This window comes from Anas platyrhynchos, chromosome 5 (assembly GCF_047663525.1).
Source record: "Anas platyrhynchos isolate ZD024472 breed Pekin duck chromosome 5, IASCAAS_PekinDuck_T2T, whole genome shotgun sequence".
Classification (NCBI taxonomy): domain Eukaryota; kingdom Metazoa; phylum Chordata; class Aves; order Anseriformes; family Anatidae; genus Anas; species Anas platyrhynchos.
This window is the reverse complement of record NC_092591.1, coordinates 52385122-52412235: the sequence shown is the minus strand read 5'-3', so window position 1 is coordinate 52412235 and position 27114 is coordinate 52385122. Positions and strand designations below refer to the sequence as shown.

Here is a 27114-nt window from a genome sequence, read left to right as displayed (position 1 = left end):
TGAAGCTACTCACACAAACATGTTCATACAAATATGCTTGTTCTATTCTACTTTCTCAGTAAGAAAAACTAGGGGAATCTCACGGCTGCTGATTACGTGGCACCAGAGCTCATATTCAGCTGCGATTTTCCACAACTCCTCAGAAATCTACTTGGAAGTGCAAAAAGGAAAAGCTTTTCCAAAAGGTGTGCAAAGTAGACTAAGATGAATTTAAAAAAAATAAAAATCACTAAACATGCCTCTTTGTATGTATCTGCAATTGCTCAGATGCTCAACTCCTACCTGATGAGTTGATACTCATTCTAATCAGCCTATAGCAAGCTGTATGAATTCAGCTAATGGAAGTGCATGACGAAAGCCTAATGGGGACTTTCTCTAGTCTTTGACTGAAAGACAGAACTCAGCTCATATCTGAAGTTTCAAAAATTTGTCAGAAAAAGCAACATCGAGCATGTTACATTTATTACTAGCACTCTTTCAATAATGGCTGAAATTACTGAAGAAGTCTGTTCGGGTATTTCAACTGCTTACACTTAAAACTATCTTTCCAAAAAAGATTTCTACCTGCATTGCAATTTTTGTACAGCTCTATTGCAATACATGGAATTCCTCCTAGATATAAGGAAACAGATTACTGGTTTATAGGACATGATTTAGAGCCTCAGCTGGGCGTGTTAAACTAGATTTGTAGACTTCCTTCAGAAGTAACATTAGATGATTCATGGAAGACTAAAACAGTCTTCAATCAGCTCTCTAGCTAATCAAGGAAAATGGCAGTAAGCACATTGTGAAGAAACCAAATTAATTCAAAACCTGAAAAGTAGTTCAACAAAACATTCTCACCAATGCCAGTAAAGTAGGAAAAAAAATCTGCCACTGAAGGCTTTTTTTCTTAAGACACAGTAACCCAGAGGACACCCAGGTTCCTTATCCTCAATGTTTTATATCAATGTGGCCAATTAATAGTATCAAACAAACAAAAATGTGGTTGTTGCAGTAATATCTATAAACCTAGCAACCTGTACATTATTCTGAAATTATCAGCAATTTAGCTCCAGGAAACACTGCTTAAAGAACTACAGAGAAAACACTACACATTTTTTAAATCCTTTTTTTTTTCCATAAAACTGAACCTAAAAAGGAATCAAACTATCACACGTGATTCCTTACTCATTGCACATTTACTAAAAGTAATGGACTTAAGTGTTTTTATACCATGTATGTGGTAGACAAGATGATTTCTTCAACTACAACACACATGATGAAATGTTAGTGGAAATTACTATCACAGACTGTTTTCTTGAACTTCAGAACTAGCAATTTAGACAAATTTAAATGAAAGGGCAGAGGTATTTGGCTGAACAGAGAAAATAAAAAAACATCCTGTCTACGCAAATATTCCCAGCAGCAGACAGTTGGACCACAATGTTTATTTTATTGGATGCAGAGCGAGTGAGAAAAAAATATTTTTTCCTATAGTATTTCAAAGCTTTTAACCTTTTTATTAATACTATACATGTAGTCATGGGCCTGCTGACGTTACGGCTGGGTTGACAAGCTTCTTGCATGCCCCATATGGCTGAGTATAAATGGAAAACTCAGACAAAGACACAGAGATCACATCCCCTACATTTACAGAATGCTTAAGATCAGCAAAATAGTTCTGCAAAGTGTTGACGTTCCAGATTAAAGCCATTATCATACATATTTCCTCTCTGCTGTTGCACACGAGATCCAACGTTTTTACCATAAGCTCTCTGAAAACTTTGAAATGTCTGCACGAGACTTCTGTGTTTCTCATACATTCCTCTGCTGCAGCTTTCTCATCCTGATGAGAAACCCCAGGGTACACCCCAGGGCACACTGCTGGCTCATACTCAGCTTGCTATCAACCAGAGCCCCCAGATCCCTTTCTGCGGGGCTGCTCTCAGCCTCTCGTCCCCCAGTCTGTACGTACAGCCAGCAATGCCCCTTCCCAGGCACGGCCACTTGCTCTTGTTAAACTTCATTATTGATAGTCCTCTAATTCATCATGGTCTCTCTGCAAGGTCTCTCTACTCCTGAGGGAGTCAATATCTCATCCCAATTTAATATCATCTGCAAACTTACTCGAAACACCTTCTGGTCCCATATTCAAGTCACTTATGCAAACAGTGAGAACTGGCCCTAAAATGGAGTCCTGCAGAACCCCACCAGCAACTGGCTGCCAGCCTGATATAGCCCCATTTTCTATAACCCTTTGAGCCCAACCCATCAGCCAACTGTTCCCCCTTTGTATCATGTTTTTTATCTATCCATACGCTGGACATCTTGTCCAGAAGAATACTGTGAGAAATGGTACTGAAACCTTTCCGAAATCCAAAAAGATTACATCAACTGGCTTCCCATTCTCTCTGTTTACAATAAACACTTCTCCGATAACAGCCTCAGGTGTAATTGGTGTCATTTTCAATTATGGTACTATTCTCATGCCACATTCGTGCAGCACTATGCCAGCTCCACCTCAAGAGGCCCAAATCCAATTCTCAATTTACTGTGCATAATCAGTACGGAAAACAACTTTGACGCCCTCCACCCAGCCCTCCCACTTACACCGACCAAACAAAAGCACAGGGCTGCAATGACAAAAGCCAAGACCTGTTTCTGTACAGAAATGTGTCCTGTATATGGAAACACCCAGGAAACATAGCACTTGATGCTCGAGGAGGTCAAGCGCCTCAGCTTTGCTACAACCAATTAAAAGAAAATAGCCATAAAAGTGCAGATACTACTGTAGGGTAATAAACTTGACTTTATCAGTGACAGTGGTGCACATTACAAACTTCAAACTCATTCCTTGCCCTAATCCATCAGAAACTTCCTGGCTTTAACAGGCTATAAACAGCAGAAGCTTTGAAGTCCACAGATTAGGATCGCTAATAGACAGACCGAAGGAGAGACTGGCTGAAGAGCCAAGTGGAATGCCCTGCATGGATCTGAAATAAAACAAGTTAATTTAATCAAACTGACCTCTCTTTGGCCATGGCCCAAGAGATTACAATGGTTATAACAGCAATAAAGAGACGAGGAACGCTGGAAACAAATAGTTATTTACTTCATTGCAATGCTTAGTCTAACGTAAGGGCAAAAGTGCCTGGGCATTTATGCTCTCAAAACACTTCAGAGCACGGTTTGAAACTCTACATACAACAGCATTTTTTTTCCTAAAACTAGTTTGTCTTCTCAGAAAAAAAATAAAATACTAATATTTAAGAACTTCTAAATGCAAAATTAATATGAATGATTTAACAGAAAAGTTATGCAATGTTTTATTTGCTTCTTTTTTTTTTTTTTTCACTCAAAGGAAAACATGGAAGCAATCCATTTGGGTCAAGTCCACCTGCATTCAGAGGATACGTGTCCTCACAGCTTACATAACTGAATGAACGTTACACTAAGCGTTTTTGCTTTCAGACAAACTTCTTACTGCAAAAATTCCAGTATCATCAATTTATATGCAACGCTTCTCACTTCAAAAGACTGCAAACATTTCATAAACCACTGAATTTGAGGTGTTTAGCGCAGCAGTATTACTGAACACTTTTCAAAGCAAACAATAAAGCTACTCTGCTTTGAACTGCAACAAGTTGCCAAAATGGCAAATGAGCCAAGTGAATAGTTGTAATAGCTTGGCTCCCGAGAAGCTGTCAGAAGATGGTAAATTGAGACAAATGGCAAGGGATTAATTTTTGCACTGCATCTTACTGCTGTGCCAAATAGCTAACTTCGAAGAGTGGAAAACAGCAGCAGCTGAAGCTGAGCTACAAAGCGAGGAGTCCTAACCACAAGCATGATTTGATACAGAAGATAGACGAATACACAACATTCTGTATTACCAAATTTAGCATTTTTGAATACAGGATCCTAGAAGGAAACACTGCTTCTCAAACAAAAACATCACCTGCATTTTCCAATGAGAATGACCAATTCATACATATGACGTCCAGGAAATAAACTCATTTACAACTGCTATATCTATAGTCTCAGGAACTATATTATAGTATCAGGAAAAATGGGAACTGATGGCAGACAGAATCATGGTATTACATGGAAGAGGACAGAGAAACACAGGATTAGGATCTGGGACTTGAAAACAGGCAGCAAGATGTGAGGTCTGGGCAACCTGAGATGGAGGTCCTGGCACAAGGGTTAATATATGACAGGAGAGAATCTGGAGGATCACAGACCTGGGACAATAAGGCTTGAAGTCCTCACCTGAAGGAGGCACAGCAAGTGAAGCAGAACGCCTGAGCCAAGGCCTAGGGCAAGAACGTATGTAACCCCTCTGCTGTTGTTGACAGATAGATGAAGGTAGAGCAGATCAATCCTCACTGCCATACATAACAGCAAAACTACACTTCCACATGTACACTGCAGTGTGGACAAGCTTATAAAGGCAGTTTTGCTACTTGAAGTTACACCTGAACTAAAAGCAATTTGTTAATACAGTACAGCAGCATGCCAGGCCAGCAAATACTCGTGCCAATGAAGCACACCTTGGATACTGAAGATTAAACAAATTAATTCAGATTTATATCACCAAGTCCACACATGAGCAATTAACATGCTTCTGAAGCCAAATCTTCAAAAAAAGTCTTCAGATATAAATCATTTGGGGAAAGGTCTCTGAATATGTTCTCACTTTACAATAACCATGAATTCAAAAACTTAACATCCTGAACTCTTCAGACTCACTCATATAAAGAACATAGTAGAATACGTGTTGGGAACCAAAACATTTAAATAAAGGTATGTATGGCTTGCTTTATTGGTCTAGCCTTAGCGTTTTCACAACACATCCTGGTGTTGTAGTAACTTCTCTTCAGACACCCAAAATGTCTCAAGGTTTCATTTAATCAGTCAAACTACTCACTCATTTTATAGTCTCAAACACTCGTACTACTTTGCTGCTCTGAACTGTGTTTGCCCCAGAAAACATCCCAGCAGAATAAAAGTTATCCTCTGCAACAACAAAGTGTCTACAGAAGAATAAACCCAAGCAAGGACAAAACCAAGTCTCCCTCCATACCACTCCCCAAAATAAGGTGAAGGGCAGACAATGTTTCTGCAACTCCTGTATGTTACCTTTGATCCTAAAGTTTGTGCAGAACCATTTATGTGTTTGTTTATTTTTTTCTTTTCATCTACTTTGGCCTCTCATTTCACTTTCAAAAACATTGCCACAAAAATCCTAATTCGTTATTTTGAAAGAAGCTATGAAATATTTTTTGAAGACACATTAATCAACCAAAAGATGTATGATTTTGTAACCGGTACAAGTAGACACGCTACCCCCAGGTTCACCCTCTTCCATCACACCTACCATGAGGTCTTACCTTCTGGTGGATTCTTGTTCTGATTGTTCCAGACAACTAACAACTTGGACAGACTTGGCACTTTGGACACCTCAGTGATGACTCGGAAAAGGCTCTCCACCCGGTCGTAGGTCAGAACTATAGCTGTGAATCCTTGGGACTGTGGTGGAATCAGCGGAAGGAAGAGTGGATTGCTCACACTGCTCCATTTCTGTGAAGGAAAACGATTCAAATAAAGGGAATTATTACAGTATGGAGTAATTATTATGGTAAGGAGTAATTCATGTAGACAGGATTTAACCATCAGATTTGGAATGTGCTCAGATCAGGCAGGATGATTCCATAACTTCCATATTTTTTTCATAATTTTCATTCTAATCTCTTAATTCAATTTTTAGTTTTACCTGGCTGTAACAATACACGTAAAAGGATTTTCAGAGAAAATATAAATTGGAGTAGGCAAACAGATTTGTGGAGAAGGAAAACTACAGTGAATTTTGAGCTCAGCTACCATAACTCAGTTTTCATTCACTAATTACTATTTCAATACATTTATATTTACAGACAGGACTTAGCGAACAAACAAACTTTATCAGTATTATGACTTCAGAAGTGAAAAAATATTAAAAACATCAGAATAGCAAAAACCATAAACCTGTCATAAAATGGGCATCCAAGCAAAAAAAGCAAATGCTCACACTCCGAGGAATAACGTACTAGATCCCACAAAACTGTGTTTGTTCAATGGGGTGAGAAAAACTATTGTGTTAAAAAAAAAAAGCACGAGATGCAAAGATGAATTTCAGAGAGTTATCTACCCCTCCTGAATTTTAACTAGGGCATCCCTTTTAAGACTTTAAAGGCCTTGTTTCAATACACTGCCAGCATAAGAGGCCAGCTCAACTGGCAGGAGGCAAGACAGACAGCTAAATTCTCACTGCGTGTGCCAACCCCGCTTGGAACCGACAGCATCGAGGAGGAAGCAGTGAGGGGATCACTCGACAGGAATCGAAGGTGTTTTGGTCCCAGCTTTTCCATCCCAGCTGACATTCCAAGCAGATACCAAGGGTCAGACGGAGGCAAAGGGAAAAACAAGACCTTTTGGGACGAGGTGAAAAGCCAAGATGGGAAAGCCAAAACTGAGTGATGCTGTTTTGCAAGAAAGTCTTGAATCTTAGCCTGTAAAAAATATGAACACCCGTAGGAGTTAGTAACTGCCTCAGAAACCTCAGGAAGATCTTCAGCTGAACACATGCTGTAGGCTTGCTTGTGTCCCAAGGAAGGCAAGTTTTACAGACTCGTACTTGCAGAAAATTTTGCAACTTTCCATGTCCGTATTGAATCTTTGGGCTACTTTTCTTTATACACCCATTACCCTCCTTACATTTAGTGGCTAGACACCCCTAACTAGAATGTTTTGTAACTACTAGGACAAGGAGAACAGATAGCCTAAAAGAAATCATAATATTTTTTACCATTTTGGCAAAGGAGAAAAAAATAGGTGAATGTTATCGCCTTCTACAAGCACATCAACACTGACATGCGGGTAAATGTGATTAAATTTAAGCACAACGTTAGCACACTGCTTTATCCGTGATGCTCTAACGATATGTTCCAGGCAAGAATCTGGCAGCAGGAGCAATGTCTTTTATTAGACTTCCCAAAATAGCTGGAAAGACAGGCTGGTCTTCAGCTACGCGTGTCCTTTATCAGGCCTGGTACAAGTAGCATTTGATATAAACTGTCATAGAGGTTCCCAATGGAAAACACACAGCTTTTACCCACCAGGAGTAACAGGGTAACAATAATAGTAATAGCACACCACGGAACTTCAGTTCATGAAAAGGACATGGCTACCTGTGATAGAGGAGGACTACGCTCAGTAATTCAGAAAATATCCATCCATTACTTTATGGATGGATACAAATCTGCTTTCAGATTATTACAATTTCTAAAATTAAGGTTTACGTACACACTTCTGCTAATTTTACAAGACAACTGGTGGCAGAAGAGGTCAGCCCTCTGATTTCGTTCCAGCTTCAGTAATTCCTACAGCAAATCACAACCTAAGCGTTAACAGGGCTCAATCCACCTCATTAAAGCTTTACAGACTCATTTCCACACAAACCCCACCCCAAGACTGCTGTTACCCAAATGATCCTTGTAACGTTGAGAAGCTCTTTAAAAAAACTTTCAGAAACCTCTTTTCATTAATACTTGTAGCAAAGATTTAATTTCATACCCAGCAGGCTGCCGAGAAAATCCAATGTTTCTGTCCTGCAAGTAATAGTACCCAGTAAAATAATCTATAGGCAATTCTGTACTCATGACTTACGGGCAAGTACTGCCACCTAAATTAATAGCCCCTCCCTGAAGTTTAGTTTATTTAGCAATTTCTTCTCTGGCCACAGCATTTCCTAAGACATGACTTGCTAGATATCCCTGGAAAAGGATTATATTTATATCATTTTAAGGTGATTTTAGGTACCCACAGAAAAAATGCAGATGCATGACTGTGAGCACTTGCATATGCGTCTATAAAAAGTTATAACCGGCCTTGCTGGTTATAACTTAGGAAAAATAAGACAACTTTTAAGGTGTTTTTGCTCATGCATCTACTAAAGGATGACAGAAGGAGGGAAAAGCATGTGGACCCACACTAATGGACGGGAGAACCAAGCCTCTCATTTGAGAGCAACATTTCAAAAAGGCAATTAAGCATCTCTCAAGTGCCATTAAGAGCCAACCCCCTGCTGCCTGCCTCAAGAGTGTGTCTACAGTCTGAGACCTATTGACCCCACTTTCTGCAGGAAATCGGGCAAATTCAAGCCTCCATAATTTACTAAAGTCTTCCAGATTTCTCCTTTGGAAAAGCAAGCCATACAGGCAATTAATTCAACAGCACCTTAATTAAATCTCCATTATGGCAGCAAAGCATGAAATGGGTAACGATACAGGGATGGGTTCTCCCAGTCATTGCTCAAGAAACCAAGTGCTGAAGGAAGATTTGCTCCAGCCCCATCTTTATTAGCATCCGTGATGGAATTCACAGCAACTTTCACTCTCAGAAAGAGGAGCAAGCAGCAACAGTGGACTGATCATCCATCACCCCTCCCTGACAAAGTGCTGACATTCAGCTATCAATAAGACAATCCTTCAGTCTTGCCCTCCCAGCTAATATTATTACAGGAACCAGGATAATTAATCTAAGATTAATAGGTTGCTTGCTGTGAATTATTTTTATGGGCAAAAAGGATCAACTTCAAATGCCCGTTTCCTATGAATAATCTCTCATGTCACTTAAATCTTGCAGTCTCAGATGTCTGACAACTCCTGCAGATCACACGAAAAGACAAAGTAGTGGGACCTGAATGACAGCAAGAACTCATAGGTGGCATGAAGCTGGGGAGAGAGGAGATTTCAGGAATGGGTATATGTATAGGGAAGGATTCAGACTACTGCAGCTGTCACGCATGCTTTCCACAAGTGTGCGTGTGTAATAATGCCCTTAGAAATAAGCACTTACCTTTACTGTAGAATCATTAAAAATTGTTCTCCCTCTCGGTCATTAATAACAACTTTATTCTATTTTAGGAGAAGTCAATGCATTGAGGATACAATATCAAGGGATTTGAATTCTCATGTGAGATGCTTAGGGTTGGACTTGATGTGGAGCCTTCAATTTCAAGTTAGCTGAGAAGTTTTAAACAGGCTGTTCTCAGGACACAGAGGTGAGACAGGTAAGAGTTTCACAACGCTACTGAACAGAGCTGGCCGATCATTATAAATACCACAGAATCTCAAAGGAACTGGTATCAGACACAGCTAAGACAGGGTCCTACGCCAAATTTCTTATTTGAGTGTACACTGGGTCTCACCAAAAGAGACTCGAAGAAACACACAGCAGCCAGATTACAAACTGCAACACGAAACGATCTCTAGGAAAACAAGGCTGTATGATGCTGTTCCGTATTACAGAAAAGAGTCAAGAACTCCCCAAGCTATCATATAGTGGGAAAATTCAGCAAAAGCACTTTAGAATAAAATTCCACTGTTCCCAAGAACAAGGCGGAGGGTTTTCCTCCCTATGTATTTTATGTTCAACAACCAGTCTTAGTGCTTGTTATAACCAACAGCAGTGAAACCGCTCAGTTTGAATGACAACAATTCTCAATTAAAACCACAGAGGTAAGGCCAACAGTGCTGAACTTAATGCAGCAGCTAAGCAGCTCATCCATACATCAAAAAAGCATTCATAAATTCATAAAGCAAAGCAAAGATGCATCCCTGCCTCTGTGGGTAAGGCTTTTTCAGCTGGGTAGTTCAGAGCATCAATCCTAACCTCAATGTGGTTTCAATTATGAAATATCAGACCAAAAACGCCCTGATTTATTCTATTTTGCTCCAATTATTCGTGATAAGTTTTTATTGAATACTTTGAGAAAGCATTTCGTCGTGCTTCCCATCCTCAAGTGGTCATAGGGCAGAACCAGAGGAATTAACCCCCTCTCCTTCTCCGGAGCCAACCACAGCACTCACACTCCGCAGAATCACAAGTCAAGTTGCAGAGGCCAACATTTCACATTCTGGTCAAGATTATAAAACTTCCTCAACAACATGTAAGCCATAAAGGCACGCAGGAATTCCTACTTGAGTAATGAAATCTGATATCATGGATTTTGATTGCCAAAATGTATCATGCAACTAAAACACTGTTATTCAGCTGTTTTTTTTTTTTGTTTTCTTTTTTTGTTTTTTTTTTTTTTAGCTGCTTAGATTTAGCCAGCCCTTCTGATAGGGCATCTATAGGACTGAACATAGATTGAACATATTTTTTGATAGGAAAACTCAATTTCAGGTTTACCTCTTCAACTCTTATTTTTAGTAATATGCCAAAGGAAGCGATTTTCAGTGATAAACAGAATTAGCTTGAATAAAGTTCATATTTAAGGTTTCCGTAGGGCAGGTAAGTTAAAGAATCAACTGTCCAATCATGTTTCCAAAAAATAATAATAAATAAATAAATAATAATAATAATATAAAACAATCAGTATTTATAACTGAATATCTGTGGTACAGTCTATTTGTCTGTAACACCAACACTGCAAAAAGCATATAATTAAACTGAAATTTATTTATTTAAAGAAAGAATATGTATCTTCTAACATGGTAAATAAAGCAAAATTTCACCCAGCTGACTCAAACTATCACACAAGGTAGCTGGAAATAGAGCAGGAACAGATATAGTATCATTCAGTGGAAAAAAAAATCCAGATGTGCGTTGCCAAAAAGAGTGCTAACTCGTTTTCATTTACAGGTAAAATTAAAAAAAAAAAAAGTATATTAATGATTGGTTAATGTTCTGAGGATGACAAGTGATAAGAGGATGGAAGTGCAACTATAACAATTGGCATAATCTGGGGACCATGAGATATAAAAAACTAGTCAAAGGCCTTAAAAACAGTTTAATCATTTAACAAGTGTCAATTGTCTGGTAACTGGACGAAGCCCACGAACGAACATGTAGCTTAGGCATCACTGTTTGAATGGCACTTTTTGCACTGTTAATTTGGCTATTCATTTTGGTTTAAACCAAACGATGCCTCACTGGGAGAAACGACATCTGGTATGCTTATTGCTCAGCATAGTCATATTCTCAAGTGGTTATTAAAGTACTGTCTCTATCTCCCAAGGTCAAGACTCAAATGCAGCTACTGACAAACAAATCCTAACATTTTACAGGTCTAAGTTAGGAACAGGCTTAAAAGAATTTCAACTAAAACAATTAAAGAAAAAATAGAAAAAAAGAAAACATCCGCATTTTTCAGCAACCCATATATGTTAGGAAGATATTAGGCAAAGTAAAAGGAGAATTTAAATAATCACAATCAACTACAAGTGAGAAAGTGATTTTCCTCTATTAAAGCATAACTAAATACTTAACTAAGGTGACAGATCAAGGTCCTTAGCTCTACTGCAGCCCAAACTGGTAACAAGCAGACTGCACACCATGCAAGTCATCATTTTCTGGCTTTCTTGAACATGACTGACTGCCTCTACCTCACGGATAGTGGCTGGACCAACAAATCCAAAAGGCATTGAATTCTCATGCTGGCAGCCAAAGACTAGCTGAGACAACAAGGGAGTCAAGTGGCCCAGGAATGTATTTGAGGCTCCCAAAACATCATTTACCCCCTTCCCATTAAAAGGGGGAAACAAAGGACATTTTTACTGAAAGTTACAGATCAGCACTACCAGCAAATTATCTACACTACATTTATTCCTTTGGAAAAGGCCAACAGCCTCCAGTCAAATGATACAAACACGTACAAATGTTTGAATCAAATAATGTATTAAATATGGAATTAACTGCACGTGCATTTATCTTCTGTGTACCTTACACCCCCTCCTGCTGGAAAAACATCCTGATGCACTGCTGCTGTGCCCACACTGCGGTGAAGATACTCAGGCAACAGTCTCACAGATGGTCTGAGCCAATGTAAGCCAAGCTAATGGCAAAAAACACTGCAGTAAGCTTCTTCAATTAAAACGGTTATTGCACTCTCTGCACCTTCTGCTAACCTGACTACGACTTTTACGTACTCTTTCTGCTCTCTGTTCCCATCTGAGCTGTGTAATGGGAACAAGAGCATATGGATGAGCACTGCATTTGATCCTTACCATCCACAACGGCACAGCAAACAGCAAGGAGAGACGGAGGAACGGGATGCTGAGCCAGCCTAGTTCCATGGGAGAATGCATACGACAAGTTCTGGAGGTCCCGTTCTGGAAAGTAACTCGAGAATTTATGGTGCTGAGTTACTCGCACATCTCACTGTGGTATTAATGTTAACTCACAGGTGCTCCACTTCAACAGTTACCTGGGTCCTTGGCCCTGAGGCCAATCTGAAATAATTTTCTTTAAATGCTTCAGTATTGGAGTTTATTTAGAGGCTAATACAGCAGTTCTGCTGCAAATGAGGAACACATTCAAGTCACCTTTAGTTATTTTGTCTTCTCAGAGTTCAAGAATACACTTGGCATCTTCTGCTACCTCAAATATACACGTGTATCTGCTTTCCAGCTATCATTTTTCAACTAACTAGCAATTGTAACAGTGCTGAGTGCACGTTAGGCACAAACTTAGGTAAGAAACATACTCAAGCAGATCATTTATTTTGCAACAGGCAGAATTTTAATAAATACCATCATATTTTAAAAAAAATCTTTTTAAAAGAACCCTGTGACTTAGCAGGTATGGAATATATCATCCCCTTCTAAATTGTCTTTAGCTAGATATTAGCTGAGTCCTGGAGAATATGGTCCCCTGTAGATCACAACTGTAATGTGCTCTCACCTCAAAGAGATAATATATAATACATCCAAGGAAAAAAAAAATCTAAAAGGTAAGTTTGAGAAGGCTCCAGTTATTCACTTCCAAGGAAAGAACACTGTTCAAAGCCCAGCAGAATTAGATAGTTAAAAAATAAGAAGAAAGAGCTTGATGGAATGAACTTTTCATGCATGCTCAGAGTAGCTACTAAAAGCCACAGTTAAAGATATCACAGGATTGTGTACTCCTGTTCTACAAATTTAACTGCTCTTGAACACTTCCCGATCTGAATTCTATTTTCTTTAACTGACCCTGTGAGAAGAGGTCACAGGCACTCTGTATTGCTGGCTAATATGGAGCTTATACAGCCCATAAAGGAGCTTTTTTATGATGTTTCTGTTCCACACTAAAGCAAGAAATGAATTCATGCACATATTAAGCAATATCCATAGACTAGGGTAAACATCAAATTCTTTCAACCGAGACATAAAACCACCAAGGAACTGACCATTCGTGGCACGAGAGAGTCAAGATACGAGGTGTTAACTCCAACATCCTGGACAAATTCCAGCCTGTCTAATTGCAGTCAGCCTGCTAACTTCTCTTAGCAGTTGCACAGCGATACAACATTCCTGTTTACTCCTCGTGCTGCCCTAGCGTGGCACAGCTGCTATGTGTTCCAGCACAGCTTCAGTGCTCTGTTTGACATGTTGCTCAGTCAGTGGCAATAAACCTGCCTGAAAACCTCTAGGTTGAAAAACTAGTATAAATATTTTTTTCCAAGAGAAGCCTGCTTGTTGCTCGCAGTAAGAATTGCTTCCCCAGAAACTGATGAGTTTCCATTACAGGAGAGACCCATAAATAGTGTTTTTTTAATTCCCTTTAAAGCCCCTTTAAGGACATTTTCTTCATTTTACTAGGTGCTTCCAGATGCTCAAGATGCTTGATTTGCTAGCATAATCTAAAGGTGTTAAGATGCCCTGACCCCCTAATTGTAGAATACATACTTCTGCAGCCTGCTTTGTTCCTTAAATACACGTGTTACACTTCCTCTCTAGACAATGACAACAGTAGACCAATGCCTTTGGTTAAGCAACAGAAATTTGTCCTCTGAAACACAGCCATGAGCTTCTCACCCCTTGTAGCAACTGTTCACACTCTGTCAGTCTGAGGAGTTCAAAGTCAAGCACGCTCCTCCCGAGCACTCCTGCCCAGCTTCCAGAGAGACTCTCTAACCCATCATAAAGTGAGACAGTTAACAAGTTTGCTTTTATTAGTAAAACAAAACTATTTTTTATATTTTGACACAGAGAAAATTAACTGATTATGAGTGAAAATCATCTGCAGGCTTTTATATAGTAAAAAAATCAGAACCAGCTGCCTGGTGCAGAAGGTTAATTAATTCTCCAGCATTTTTTTTTCTTAACAGAGGCAGGTTCAACTGGTGAAACATTTCTTTAAGGGAAAGAAAAAACAACCCAGCAAAACTTTGATCATCAGTTTCTGCAGTAGAGAAATTACGTAGAAGTAACATGGAGGAAATTGCAGGCATAGGACTGATGAGCTATTTCAGCAGAATTACATTAAAGACCCTTGCAGATTAACATCTTCAGTATTTCCACCATTTCCATTGCAGTAATTGATTTTTAAAAGCACTAAACTCATACTAAATTCAACAGAAATATAAGTGTGGATGCGTGCATGAAAAATAAATAAATATATAAATGAGCAAGCAATTTGGAGCGTGCAATAGCAGAAGTTAGAAGTTTGTATTTCACAGCCAGGACATAAAACGAACTGCTAGGTATTTTGCCAGCTGTCATAAAATATATTAACTTCATCTGCGCAAGTTACCAACACAATGCATGCACAAACACACACACAAACACACAGAATTATTACCAAGTTTCATACCACATACCTTTTATACGAGGAAAAAAAAAGCAATTTGTTTTATGAGTGAATCAAACGAATTTACTTACCACAGCTGGGGGATCATTCCAATCTTCGTAAGAAATGGCAGCATATGGGTAAATTCTATCATTGATAATCTGAAGAGTAGCAAGAGCGATTGCTTTCATTGATCGAAAGTATGCTTCCCAGAACCACCTTGCCTGTAAAGAGAACAAAATTCACTTTCACATTGAACAGATGCAGTGCTTAATAATCGGTTTTGTCTTGACTTATACAATCTGTTCAATGCACTCTACAAGTCAGGTGGAAATTAAATCAGGAGGCATGCTTTTTGTAACAAGAATATTTTCATAGAGCCAGAAGACTTCAAACTCCATCCCGCTCTCAAGAAAAAGATGACTTACAGCCCATAAAATGAAGCAGCAGCATTAGTTTGCAAGTGACTAAGTAGAATGGAAAAACCTTGCAGATACTTAAATCAGTTACTTCCATACTTTTATCATTATTTTTGCTCTTCAAAAATGTCAAAAGCAGTTTGACCACAGAACAGAAGTTACCGTTGTACTGTTTTTCCAAGGCAGAGGGATCCACAGGGCAGCTAGGAAGCCTCATTAGAGGGCATGAAGCCTAAAACATGGAACTTAAGTCATTTTTTAACATCAGTGTTAGAGAAAGCTGATCAACTAGAGAATTTTAGTACTCCTGAACTTTATCAAACTCGTAACTTCCAAGTCTGCCAAGAAAAACCTCAACACTGTTATTTATACAAGTAAATATTAAGATTTTTACATAAAAGTACATAAACATGCATATACTAATTAGCTAAAAAACATTCATCAGGTCTAATTTGCAACATGGGAAGTGTAAAACAATGCTGAAACAAAGCCTGTGATTTTATTGTACAGAGGCACACTGAACTTCACAGACAAGTCAATCTCACATCCTATATGGCAAGTTTTAATCTCACCCTGGTTTCTATGTAAGACAGAAATGCTGGAACAAAAACAGGGAGTTGGAAATGAAAATGCTGAGTTATCTGATACCCTGTTAGATATAAAAACATTTTTTAAAAATACCTAGAATCATCAAATGATCCTGTAGAATTTCATCCAACTCATAAGGAAACATATTTTGCCAATAAATATAGTTCAAGTGTTTTGGCCAAAAAATGTAAATTTTTTCAACCTGCTTTTTCTTGAGGGAACTCCAGCACCTGAAGTGTCCAGAAGGTAATTTAATTTAAAATCTCCTCATGGTTCAGTATCAACTGTAAGAGTATGCATTTGCATCTTGGTGGTAAAACAGAAGAACTTTTTTTCCTAAGCTTAGAAGCTCTCACACCAGAATACAACTGAAGAAAACATCACAAATTTGGACAAACATTATTTCATTTTTGTTACGTATTTTTTATACAGCAAAAAGTATCTACAGAATGACCACTTTTAGCTATGTGGTATGAGAATAATAACTAACGTTATTTAGAATATTAAGTTACTGAAGGATCACTGGAGCTTTTGGAGATACAGACTTTCAGCTGAACAAAAACTAATTTTTCTTTAGCTGTAATGTTAAGTTGCTAGTGTATCTCCAAATGCAGTTGTTTTTTAATAGAAGATGCAGGGATTCCTACTTGGATAATTTGTGCTGTAGTTTTCCTCAGCTAAAGCACAATGTAAAGGAAAGAAACACGGGAAAAAGGGAAAACGCAAATTCATGTGCAAACTTGCACAAAATCATGCATTTGTTACCCTGTATGTTACTGAGTATAAGCTGTGGGATTCAGAACTGAGAATCCGTTGCCAAAACACTGGCCCCAAAACCTTGCTCTGTGGGTAGTCTGTAAAACTTGTTCTTCAGAATAGTTTTGTTAAATAATATCGAAGAAGAAAAAAAAAATCATGTTCCAATTAAAAAAACTAACAGAAGTGCTCTCTGGAGCACTATTTTTATCGTGAGAAAACAATAATATAAGACTTACTGGTACAGAATAGTTCAATATTTTATTAAGGAGACAGATGAGTGTGTCCAAAATATTACACTTCTCTGAAGCCTGTCAACCAGAGAAAATGCAAAGCAATTTCACTCTAGAACAGAATCACTTCTCTCTCTCCATATCCCTCTCCCTGGTGGACTTAACAGCTGGATAACAGTCTGAAAAAGTATTACCAAGAACATAGTACAAAACAAATATTATGCCCAACTGTAAAAGCAGAAGAATTACATGAACAGGTAAGAATAAATATTGTCTGACTTCCTAAAATACCCAAAAGGCACTAAATAAACACCATGTTCTAAGAAAAGATAGAAATATTCTTTTTCCCCTGTCCCTTTTCTTAAGAAAAACGTATTATCCAGAATTCAGCAGCAAGTGACTTGAAAAGAAAAACAGAATTTAAGAATTAGAAGTGACCAGAGCAGCAAAATGAACCACCTCTCTATTCAGGTGTCCTAACTGAACAAGAGTAAGAACACAGACTCCAAATTTCATTGTCATATTGGACATCAGTTTGAGAAAATCACTGCTATATGCAGCAGTAACTGGGAAAAAGAAATGATTTTATGTAGCCTTGTAACAGATAACTTTAAGTAGTAATTGAGTAGCATGGGACTGTATATTTCATTCTTTCTAAATGACCGCTTTCTTAACCTGTTCTAATTCTAATATTATTTGCATTGTAGTAATTGTAACTGACTAGCTTGGTACCAACGAACTCTTTCCTCCTTCAATAAAATTGGGATGGATCTGACCTAGCATCTCTTTGCTGAAAGAATGTTTGCGACGTCAGGCAAAACTACACCTTTATACCAGAAGCAAAAGTGTAGAGGAGGGCAGGGGGAATTTACTTTTTATAGACTAATATTTATATAATTAGTTTTTTGTAAGGAGCTAGAAAATGTTCCCACAGTTGGTTGTAATTTTTTGGAGTTGTGTTTCTTTAAGACAGAACTCAAAACCTTCTAAGGGGATTCTAAGTCTCCAAACAGATGTTTCAGGGTCTCATTACTTCCTCCCCACCTTGTTTGCTTTTATAAAGCAGAACTGATTAACATGGTTTGCTAGTCTCCGCTACTCAGCATGGTGAGTTGCTAAACATTTTGGGAAAGTTTTCTATTGGGAAGATGTGTGTCAATTCCATTTGAAATGTATTTTCTGCTCTACTTGGTGTGGTTGAAAAGCTTATGTTGGAATGTAACGAATACCTAGGGGGAATAAAAATCCCATGAACACATACAGGGATACAGGAGAGAAAAACAAGAAAACCGGCCCCGAGATATATTCCTGACTCTTATGCCAACTTTTAGTATTCTTGTATAATTTTTTCCAAGCTATCCATTTCTCTTTCCCTTATCTGTGAATTTAGGAGACTAATGGTTATGTAGCTCAAGAGTAGCTTTAATACACTAGGTAATGGTTGTAAGAGATTGTGATTACAGCATACTAATTAGAGCTGTCCTGAAAGGCTTAGAGGACCTTGAAATAAGCGATCCGCATTTATAGATCTTGTCTTCCACACAGCATTAATTATACAAGGGCTACGATTAAGATATGGTCAGGATACCATTCCTTTCAACTTGAACTGAAATTCATTTCTAGTACTCTAGAAGCCTGCTTGATTAGACTTTGGAATTTTCTGAGGAAACACACACGATGTGGACCACAGATTTGTAGCGAATGCTAAACGTGTGTACACCCAAGTATTGCTTTGGTCACAGGCAATCTAAATTATAACCAGAGATCAAATGTGTAGTTTGTACAACTGCCAAAACAGCACAGATGAACACATGTTCACCTACTGGATTTTGTTCTGGGTGTATGGCTTACCTGGCAAGAGCATGGGACAGAAGCATTTGAAGCTATTTTCATAGCTGCAACAGGCAACAGTACGCAGCAGAAGGGTAGCCTACTCACAAAAAGTAACATTTATTTAGGTAAGGTGTTATTTTCCTTAGAAATAAATACACTCGGGGGCCTAGCATCTCTTTATAAGCCAGCATAGCATCAGGTTACAGAGTCCATTCATATAATGTTTATAGGTTCTAGTGTTAATGCCGCTAATGGTGCTCCAGCGTAGAGCTCAAGACAGATCAATGTAAATCTTGTGATTGGTTTGTGAAAAGAAAAACACTAGGCATGAGGCAAGGAAAGGAATGCTTTCTGTAACGTTTAGATCAAGAGGAAAAATATTCCATGAAGGGAACTTTCTAGTCTCCTGTCCTTTCACCACCCCACAATTTGGTGGGAGTTTGTCAAGTTAGCAAAAGGGAAAAGACAAGATTCGCAGAAGAGCAGTAAAAGTTAATTGTCCATAAACCATCATTTCTCTCAGCTTCTGGGTCAGGCGCCATGATGCTGTAAGATCTTGCCCCACGGCAGGGCTTCAGTGTTTCCAAAACGCCTTGAAAAGATTTACGACTTATGAGGCCTCAAAACGTAACCATTTTCGCACTGGCTGAGGTGACTACTTCAGTGTTTTCCCTTTTCAATGGCTCTCAGTGTTTCTGATTCCTTACTCCCTGATCAATCGAGTTAGGGCAGTCTGGCTGAGGAGAAGAGAACGACCTAGCTCTGCTGTGTATACATACCAGCTCTAGTCATGGAAGGTCATCCACAAAGACCTCCAGGCTCCCAAGTTACACATGATACTGCAGTATAATCAAATGCTTTCCTAGTTACTGAGATCTACCAAGTTATTGTCCATTAAGTAAGCTATTATAATCACTCACATTCACCCTATAACCTTTCTGTTGCGCAGTAAGATTAGGCAGGCTACTGAGGTTCAAGATAAACTGAATTATCATGTACTTACTCCACGCTAAAGATACATACGAGGATAACTGATGAAATATAATCATTGGATAGCAAACTTGAGCCCTCATCCCCTCCAGTCTATTCCCTTAAGGTAAAATGGGACTGAAGAGGGAGCATCAGTTCCTCTTTTGGAGGAACAAACATTTTATACGTCATTTTCCAAAACAAATCTTCAGTTTAGATAGAAAACCCAAAAACACCAAATTCACACATTTTTCTGCCAAAAATTTATGATTTGACTCCTCCTCCTGGAGCAATGTAACGTGTCTGCAGCTGGTTCCCTATCCCAACAACCTTCTTGCTGATCATATGCATCACTTTTAGCATGCAGTTCTTCAGCAAAACTGATAGCAGCTGGGTCAGCTAAAAACAGGACCATCTTTGCTTCCTTCGCAGGCTTATGAAAAACCCTCAGAAGACTTTATACAACTAAGAATAGGATGGCAGTTTGTTTCTATAAAGTGATAAAAATTTGGATTTTTCTAAAAAGTGCTTGTTTGATTTTGGACCCTTAGCAATACCACACAATCAAATTCAACGTATCTAAGGTTGGCTGGCTCCCTCTTTTCTTGCTGATCAGTGAGGAAAAAACGGGGTCCTTCAGAGAGAAAGTGAGAGCAATTGTGATTTCAAATACCTCCTGAACAATCTGTGCTCCTCTTATTAAGGGAGCATCAGAGGAGGGCAGAGTAAGTGACCAGCTTTGGGCCAGGATATTCCCCTCAAAGTTCTGAGGGCTCTCATTTTTCCAGAAGGGCACAAAGATTTCAGATTAGCAAAAACAAGAACGTAGAATACACTTGTCAAACATAATATGTATGTCTCAGGCTATGGGAAAAAAAATAAAGTCACACTCTGAAAAGCCTGCTCTCTTTTGGGGTGCCAGTATAACTACTCTGTTATAAAACTAGAGGTAAGCTCTCTAGACAAGTCTGAAAGTGAAAGGAAAGGGATGCTTTCTGTAATGTTTAGATCAAGAGGAAAAATATTCCATGAAGGGAACTTCCTAGTCTTCTGTCTTGAACACTTGATTCCCAAGTAAATAGGTGCATTAAAAATTCTGGGGGCTTTAACTCAAAGAATCTATATGGCTGGCATTTGGAGAAATATTCCTTTACTAGAAGACATTTCTCCAGGCTGAGCAAGCAAAGCATTTAGATTATTACAGTCCTACGCTTTACAAAAGAGATTCTAGATGGACATTTTGTGGTGCTGTTTGTCTATTATAATGTAATTTCCAAAAAATAGTTCTTGAAGAAGTAAAACAGAAGGTGAATTTAATCACCTATGTTAATATAGTCCGCTATAGTAATTTCAGTCATAAAACAAGCATATTTGCCTACCTCAGATACAAAGCAAAGAGCAGAAAATAAGCCTTTCCACTATCCATTTTTTCCCCTTTTTCTTTTGAAGCTGCCAATTCATAAAAGGAACAGAGGTCAGAGTTCAAAATGCTAGTCTTACCCTTCAGATACCAGCCACTTGGGAGTAACTCACTTCTGCTGGCTCTCGGTTTTATTGCTGTACACTGCCTGACAAATGCTGACTCATACGAGAGCTCAGGGTAAAGGAAAATGTTAGTGCAAGAACAGATATTAATCTACAGCTCCTCACACTGCAGATTTCCTCAAATTCTCCTCTTTGGTACATCAGACAGAATCACTTATATTAATTATAGTAATCCACATGTAGAAAAACACATACATGTGAATGGTTCTTTGAAGCATACCTGTTTAAGTTAAAATTTTAAGCCTTGCTTCCATACTCTCAGATAATTTGTAGCTTGAGTATTTTTTTTTAAGGTTGTCATCTTGTTACAAACAATGACCTGCACTGCTTAATATCCTGCTCAAATACACAAAGTAGCTAGTTTTATTAGAATGACATGGTAACATTTTATATTGTTTTGAAATGCTACATTATCCTGACCTCCTAGAACAGATTTGCACTACTTCTGATCCTAGAAATAGTAACTCTGTATTTTAAGATAGCAAGAAGGCAAGACCTGAACAGATACACCACTAAAACCTGGTGATTTCCCCTCCCACCAGATTTCTGGAGCTCAAACTTGGTTCTTTGGTTAAGGAGTATGTCAACATGACAACTCTGCTGCAGAAGGCAATACTGCATCAGTCAGGAAACCTGATTTAGTGTGCTGCCACCCTCCAAATCCATTGCCAAAATGTATTCAGTTACAGAGCCAACAAATAGACACCAACACTAGGAGCAGCACAGAACCTGCCCGTTCTCAGCTGTGAATATTGCTGCAAAGCATGAAGACAGTCAGTAAAGAAAGGAGCAGAATGAAACAAGTGTAGTTTCACAGGGCACGTAGAGCTCCGAAACTGTCATGCAAAAATGGCCACTATTTCCTGCATTCCCTTTGCTCCCAAAGAACATTCAGCTCTGTCCTGCTATTTGCAGGCAAATCCATATGTTGGCACCACAGAAAAAGCACAGCTGAGAGTAACACAAATTCTCATCTGGCTTCCAGACAGCCATATCTTCATAACCATCATTGATAATGAGAAAGACAAAAATAAATAGCCCATTCTTGCCCCTCGTTTTCAGGAGTTTGCTCCTGATCACTCCAATTTCATCAGGCTATGACAGTGAAGGAGCAGGCGGACTCAACCTGAGGAGCAGTCACGATGACTTGGGTGCGTATCATCCTTTTTGCAATAGTTTGGCCTTTGCACAATCCCCGTTAACTGCATGAAACCAAACCAACGATAAGCTGAGGTTATGCTATCATTGATTTAACAGTGGTCCAGAAAAGAATGGAAAACAAATATGTGTGTGCAATGGTGGAGAATGTTCAACTACAACATGACCACGAGCTGGGGGCTGGGGGCAGGTTTTAGCCATATTTCTTGACAAATGATGGACAGCTCCTGAAACTGAAAGCAATAGGTTTCTAGTCCCAAGGGTATTGCCTTCAAATATGTCTATGTTCTCAGGGTAGATCAGTTTTCCCTGCTGCAGGCATCCTGCTGAGGGGTGAGGTCCCAAGCAAAACACAGGAATCTGACTGCGAGCCTTTGAGGTGGCAGGAGCCAAGGGGGGTTCAAAGACAAGGCTGGCTGGTGGGCAGCACCTCTGAGTATTGCAGAGGTTAGAGGTTAGTAAAGCAGGAGCCACTGGCCAATAAAACAGTGTTTGGAGAGCCCACTCTACAGATAAATTGAAGATCTGTTTACACCTTTCCCAGCTTTCTGAGTTACACACACTGATGCTTCCCACTGCGATCCTGTCCTCTGTCCACTAGCATCTCCCCTCCTCAGCAGCTGCCCTGCTCTCTGCTGGTTGGCTTTATAACATGGCTAAAGGATGCTTGGAAACTTTTAATCAGCATCCAGCATCAAAAATAAATAAATAAAAGCACAACTGCTTTTATTTGTGTCAACTGCTGCAACAAGATCTGTCTTGTTTGAGATTTCCCATGACTGCTGTACTAATGCTGGGAGAATAGAAGCTTAAATTCCCTTGATTAGAGAAGTTAAACACAAAGCAAGCCCAATGCCAATCACACACATGAAAGGACAGCTTTTTGAAGCAAGAAAAAAAAAATCTAGGTAGGGTTACCACCATATTATAGCATTCAAAAATCAGCACATACCTCATTTCGGAGCTTAAGCTCTGTACCAGGACAAACTTGTCCTTTTGATGAAGACATGTTTTCATGCTTCCTGTAAGCTATATAGTTCTACTTTAAATGAGCATAAACATACATATACTCCACCCATATGCAGTTCTCAACATTGGACAATTTTTATCCACAGGCATTACTTCAATACCTGTGAAGATAAAAGCTGAAGGACTGGCAGCCGTGGTTTTCTCCTCTGTATCTACAGTACAAATTTGTTTTAGAACATGGTGCTGCTTTTTATTCCCTCCACGTCTTAAAAACAAGTGACATTAGCTCATGTTATGGAAACACATCTCAGCTCTCATCACTTGAGCTGTGTATGGCTGTGTGACTGTCTGATTAAATAGGGAAGGTCATTAATAATTGCCGGTTGTGTTCACATTGTGAGATGGTCACACTGCAAAGGAACAGCGTTGAAAATAATTTTACATGGACAAAATAATTTATAAATAACTCTGGGTGATGACTTATTTCTTCTTGAAATACATCCGAAATAGTGTGCTATAGAGGAGTGTTCTTTACTGCATGAAGCCAGGTTTTGCAAAAACAGAAGTAATCAAAGAAAAGTCTTCTCAGAGAAGTCGCTGCTATCTCAAAAAAAAAAATAAAAAAGTAAAAAAAAAGTACAGCACTGACCTGTGTTTGCATATTTATTCTGGTTTGATCTTTTGCTTCACCTGAACAATTAAGAATGTCAGGAAGGAGTTGTTTTTCCTCTCCCCTTGATACGCATGTAACATGGCCTCTACCGTAGAGGCAGCTTGATTCCCAGCGGATTCCCTGAAGCACTGATCACTAAACACTGGTAACAACAGACTAGAAACAAACAAGTGGTGAAAGGAAGAATGCAAAGCCTGGGTTTGGTGCTGCTAGCTTACTGAAGTGCCCCAGACAGTTGGTTAATGGCTGTTATATTCATGCTCAGGCATGAATAATCACCAAATTCAGGATTGGGAAAGAGTTTTTCCCCATAACTCAACAGGGACCATTGATATTTTTTGTTTTTGTTTGCTACAGCATTGGAAGCACTTGATGGTAGACCATGCTGTGTGAGGAAGACACAGAGACCAAGTATTCTGTGGGCCCTGCGGGACAAGAATGCATTACCCAGCTGAGTCCAGTTGCAGGAAACTATTCCTTAAGTTTAGCAGTAATCGAACAAGGGGAAGAAACCAACCCAAAAACACAAGCTACACTGCTTGTGAGCCAAAGGGCATTAGAGCATATTCCTAGCACAGCCCGCATGTTCAGTTCTAGCAAAGATAGAGTTTTCCTACATACAAGCATATAAGAAATTGTTAGATATCTCTGCACAACTTCGGAAGACTAAAGGAAAGGCATCCAAAGATTATCCAGGAGCAGGCTGTTTCTACTGAACACGTAAAGTCTTTGTAACTTAAAGCCAAACATCCCTACCGTGTTGCAAGGTACATTTGATTTAGTTATTAAAACAGGATCCAGGACTTTTAAATTCCATTATTAATACTGTGATTTGACCTTGGAGAAGTTGCATCTCTATCCACTCCTTGGGAAAATGGATCCAAGACAAAGCTGTATTTACTATAACACACTCAAATGCAATTATTGCAGCAATGCAGTGTGCTTAGACTATATGGATAATTGCTAATGCTATAACAGTTCCAATAATGAAGGAAGGGGTAAGTGGAACAAGTAAATTTGACAAATAAATTTGATGTTTACAGACTAAGCAGCAGGAGAGGGAGAACAGAGAGCAATGAAGAATTCGTGGAACACCAGGAGAGAGGTTTGATCATCCATTTATCTGCAGCTAGCTGCTTCACGGGCATGACATGAAGATTCTCACGTATTCTTTTTAGAAGAAGTACATGCTTTTCCAATTTTTGGATCATGTGGGTTTATCTGTAGCATATTCAAGCTGTGTATAGCAATCTGCAAGGGATAAGCACCAAAAGTTCACTTTACAACAACATACAGATTGATTTTAAAAACTCCTAAAATAACACAATTTCCCTCCTACAGTTTAAGTTTAACCTTTTCGGGTTCAGAAGCTGCAAACCTGGATACTAAGGCAGCACAACTGCATCCCAAAAAAATGACTCAATGGGGTGCTGATGGCTCTCAGTTTTGTGAGCTCTTGCTCAGAGATGCCGTGAAGACCACCCTATAATGCAGCAAGCATAAAAACAGCCTTCTTCAGTCAGGAAAGCAATGGCTGGAGAGACAATAGGAAAAAAAAATCTAGGATAAGAATACTTGCCACAACAAAGAGGAGGAGAGGGGGAGCAATGAAAGCCTCATATACAAATGCCAAGGATTCTACAACTCCCCTGGTGACCCTGGCAATAAGCCAGGAAAAAGTTTTCTCTTTCCTCTGCTGTTTGCAGCAACAAATCTTTCCTCTGGGGGAAGGGTGAGAGAGCTGCAGCTAACTTCAGTGCATCTGATAAGATGGCAAATTGTCCAGGCCTGACATTTATGGGGGACCCGGAGCTCCATTGAAGCACTCTGGGAGGATTAAAGCAGGGTTAGCCTCTCCAATCGCACTCCTTAAAATGCTACAAATGGTAGACAGATGAAAGTTCGTTTAAATTTGATAATGATGAGTCCAAAGCACCCCGAGACAGAAGCTGTCCCCTGTCAGGGGAGGACTGGAAGTTGAGTATTCCAGCTGCAGCTGGAAGTTGAGTATTCTCACTGAAAAGGAGATGTAAAATCTAACTATACCCAAAGAGCATCCAGCGTCCAGACGCTGAAATGAAGCTCTGTTTAATTGATTAACAAGAACTAAATCCCACCTCCTTTAGGTGAGCCGCACCACCCACCATCTATTTGCCTTAACTCCATCCAGGACCGTTTCGCTTGAGGAATGGGATAGTTTCACACGCCTGCACTCCTTGCCTGGAGCCAGCAGAGAGGCTCATATAGCTGTCAGCAAGCTGATAAGAGCTGAAATTACTCTGCAGAGCCCTCTTTAAAGAAGAGCCAAAGAAGCACATTAAATGAGAGGGAGGAGGGGTCAGAAAAGCCAGCCACTCATGTTGTCTTAACGTGGCACTAAAACAAGTCGTTGATTTATGCATGTGTCTTCAGCTCCGTTTGACCTGGAGCCTGAACTTTCCTTCAGGTCAGGGCTGAGGCACATGGGACGTGCACTAGAAAAAACCTAACAGCTTGTCCAGGTACTCCGACTGTGGGAACAAACACTGCAAAATACACATTTTACTATCCACTTTTCTCTTTTTTTGTTGTTGTTGCACATTTTCAAACTGGATTTGTATATTTTTTAAGCTTTCGATTGTCTATGCAGTCTGAAAAGACAAGAGGCTGTGACCACCTAAAGCTTTCGGTAACAAAATCAGGAATGCCACATTGTCACTATTTGAAGAAAACACTTTGTGGGGCTTCAGGAATCTGAATTACAGATTCATACAAAGAAGGAAGCTATACATCATAATAAAAATTCTCTCACTAAATTGTCTGGCATTCATTGAAGTCGAGATATATTTGAAAATCTGCCAAGGCTACTCCACAAGGCATCAGACTTTCAAGGTCTTCTGCAAATCTGAGTCCTGAGTCACCAAGACTGCCACGCACCCAGCTGTTCCTATATTCTGACAAGGGCCCACAGCGAACACCTTAGGAACTCTTACACACAGACATCACAAGCACAAGCCACCACGTCTCAAAAATATGCTCTAGCTCCCATAAGTTTGCAACTCAGGAACTTCCTAAGCCAGAGGGCATACCTTTTCCTTCATCTCTGACAGATCTTCCTTCCCTGGATTTCCTCATTCGCCCTTTAAGCAGATTCAAACCCTTCACTCACAAAATCCTAAAGCAGCGAGTCCCACAGACTAAATTTAAGTTCTGTGACAAGGTCATTTCCTTTTATGTTTTTATAGAACAGATTCCCAACAATGAAGTCCTAGAGCACATCAAATGAAATTGTACCAGACAGCGTATAGCCACGTCCATTCATTTTACTCATGATCTTGTTTTGTAGTGCTGTATTATATTCCAGCTCCTTATCTTATCCCCAGTCATTCATTTTCAAGATGAAGAGTCTTAGGCT

At 39.3% G+C, this 27114-nt stretch overlaps 1 protein-coding gene across 1 annotated transcript in view; it reads right to left on the bottom strand.

Moving 5' to 3' along the window:
- The window catches only part of EXT2 (exostosin glycosyltransferase 2), a 69961-nt gene that overhangs the window by 23821 nt on the left and 19026 nt on the right, over positions 1-27114 (bottom strand). The window contains exons 8-9 of the mRNA XM_027458105.3: positions 14670-14801; positions 5376-5565 (exon numbers count right to left, since the gene is read on the bottom strand). Coding sequence (XP_027313906.1) covers positions 5376-5565; positions 14670-14801 — 322 coding nt within the window. The remainder of the gene's footprint in view (positions 1-5375; positions 5566-14669; positions 14802-27114) is intronic.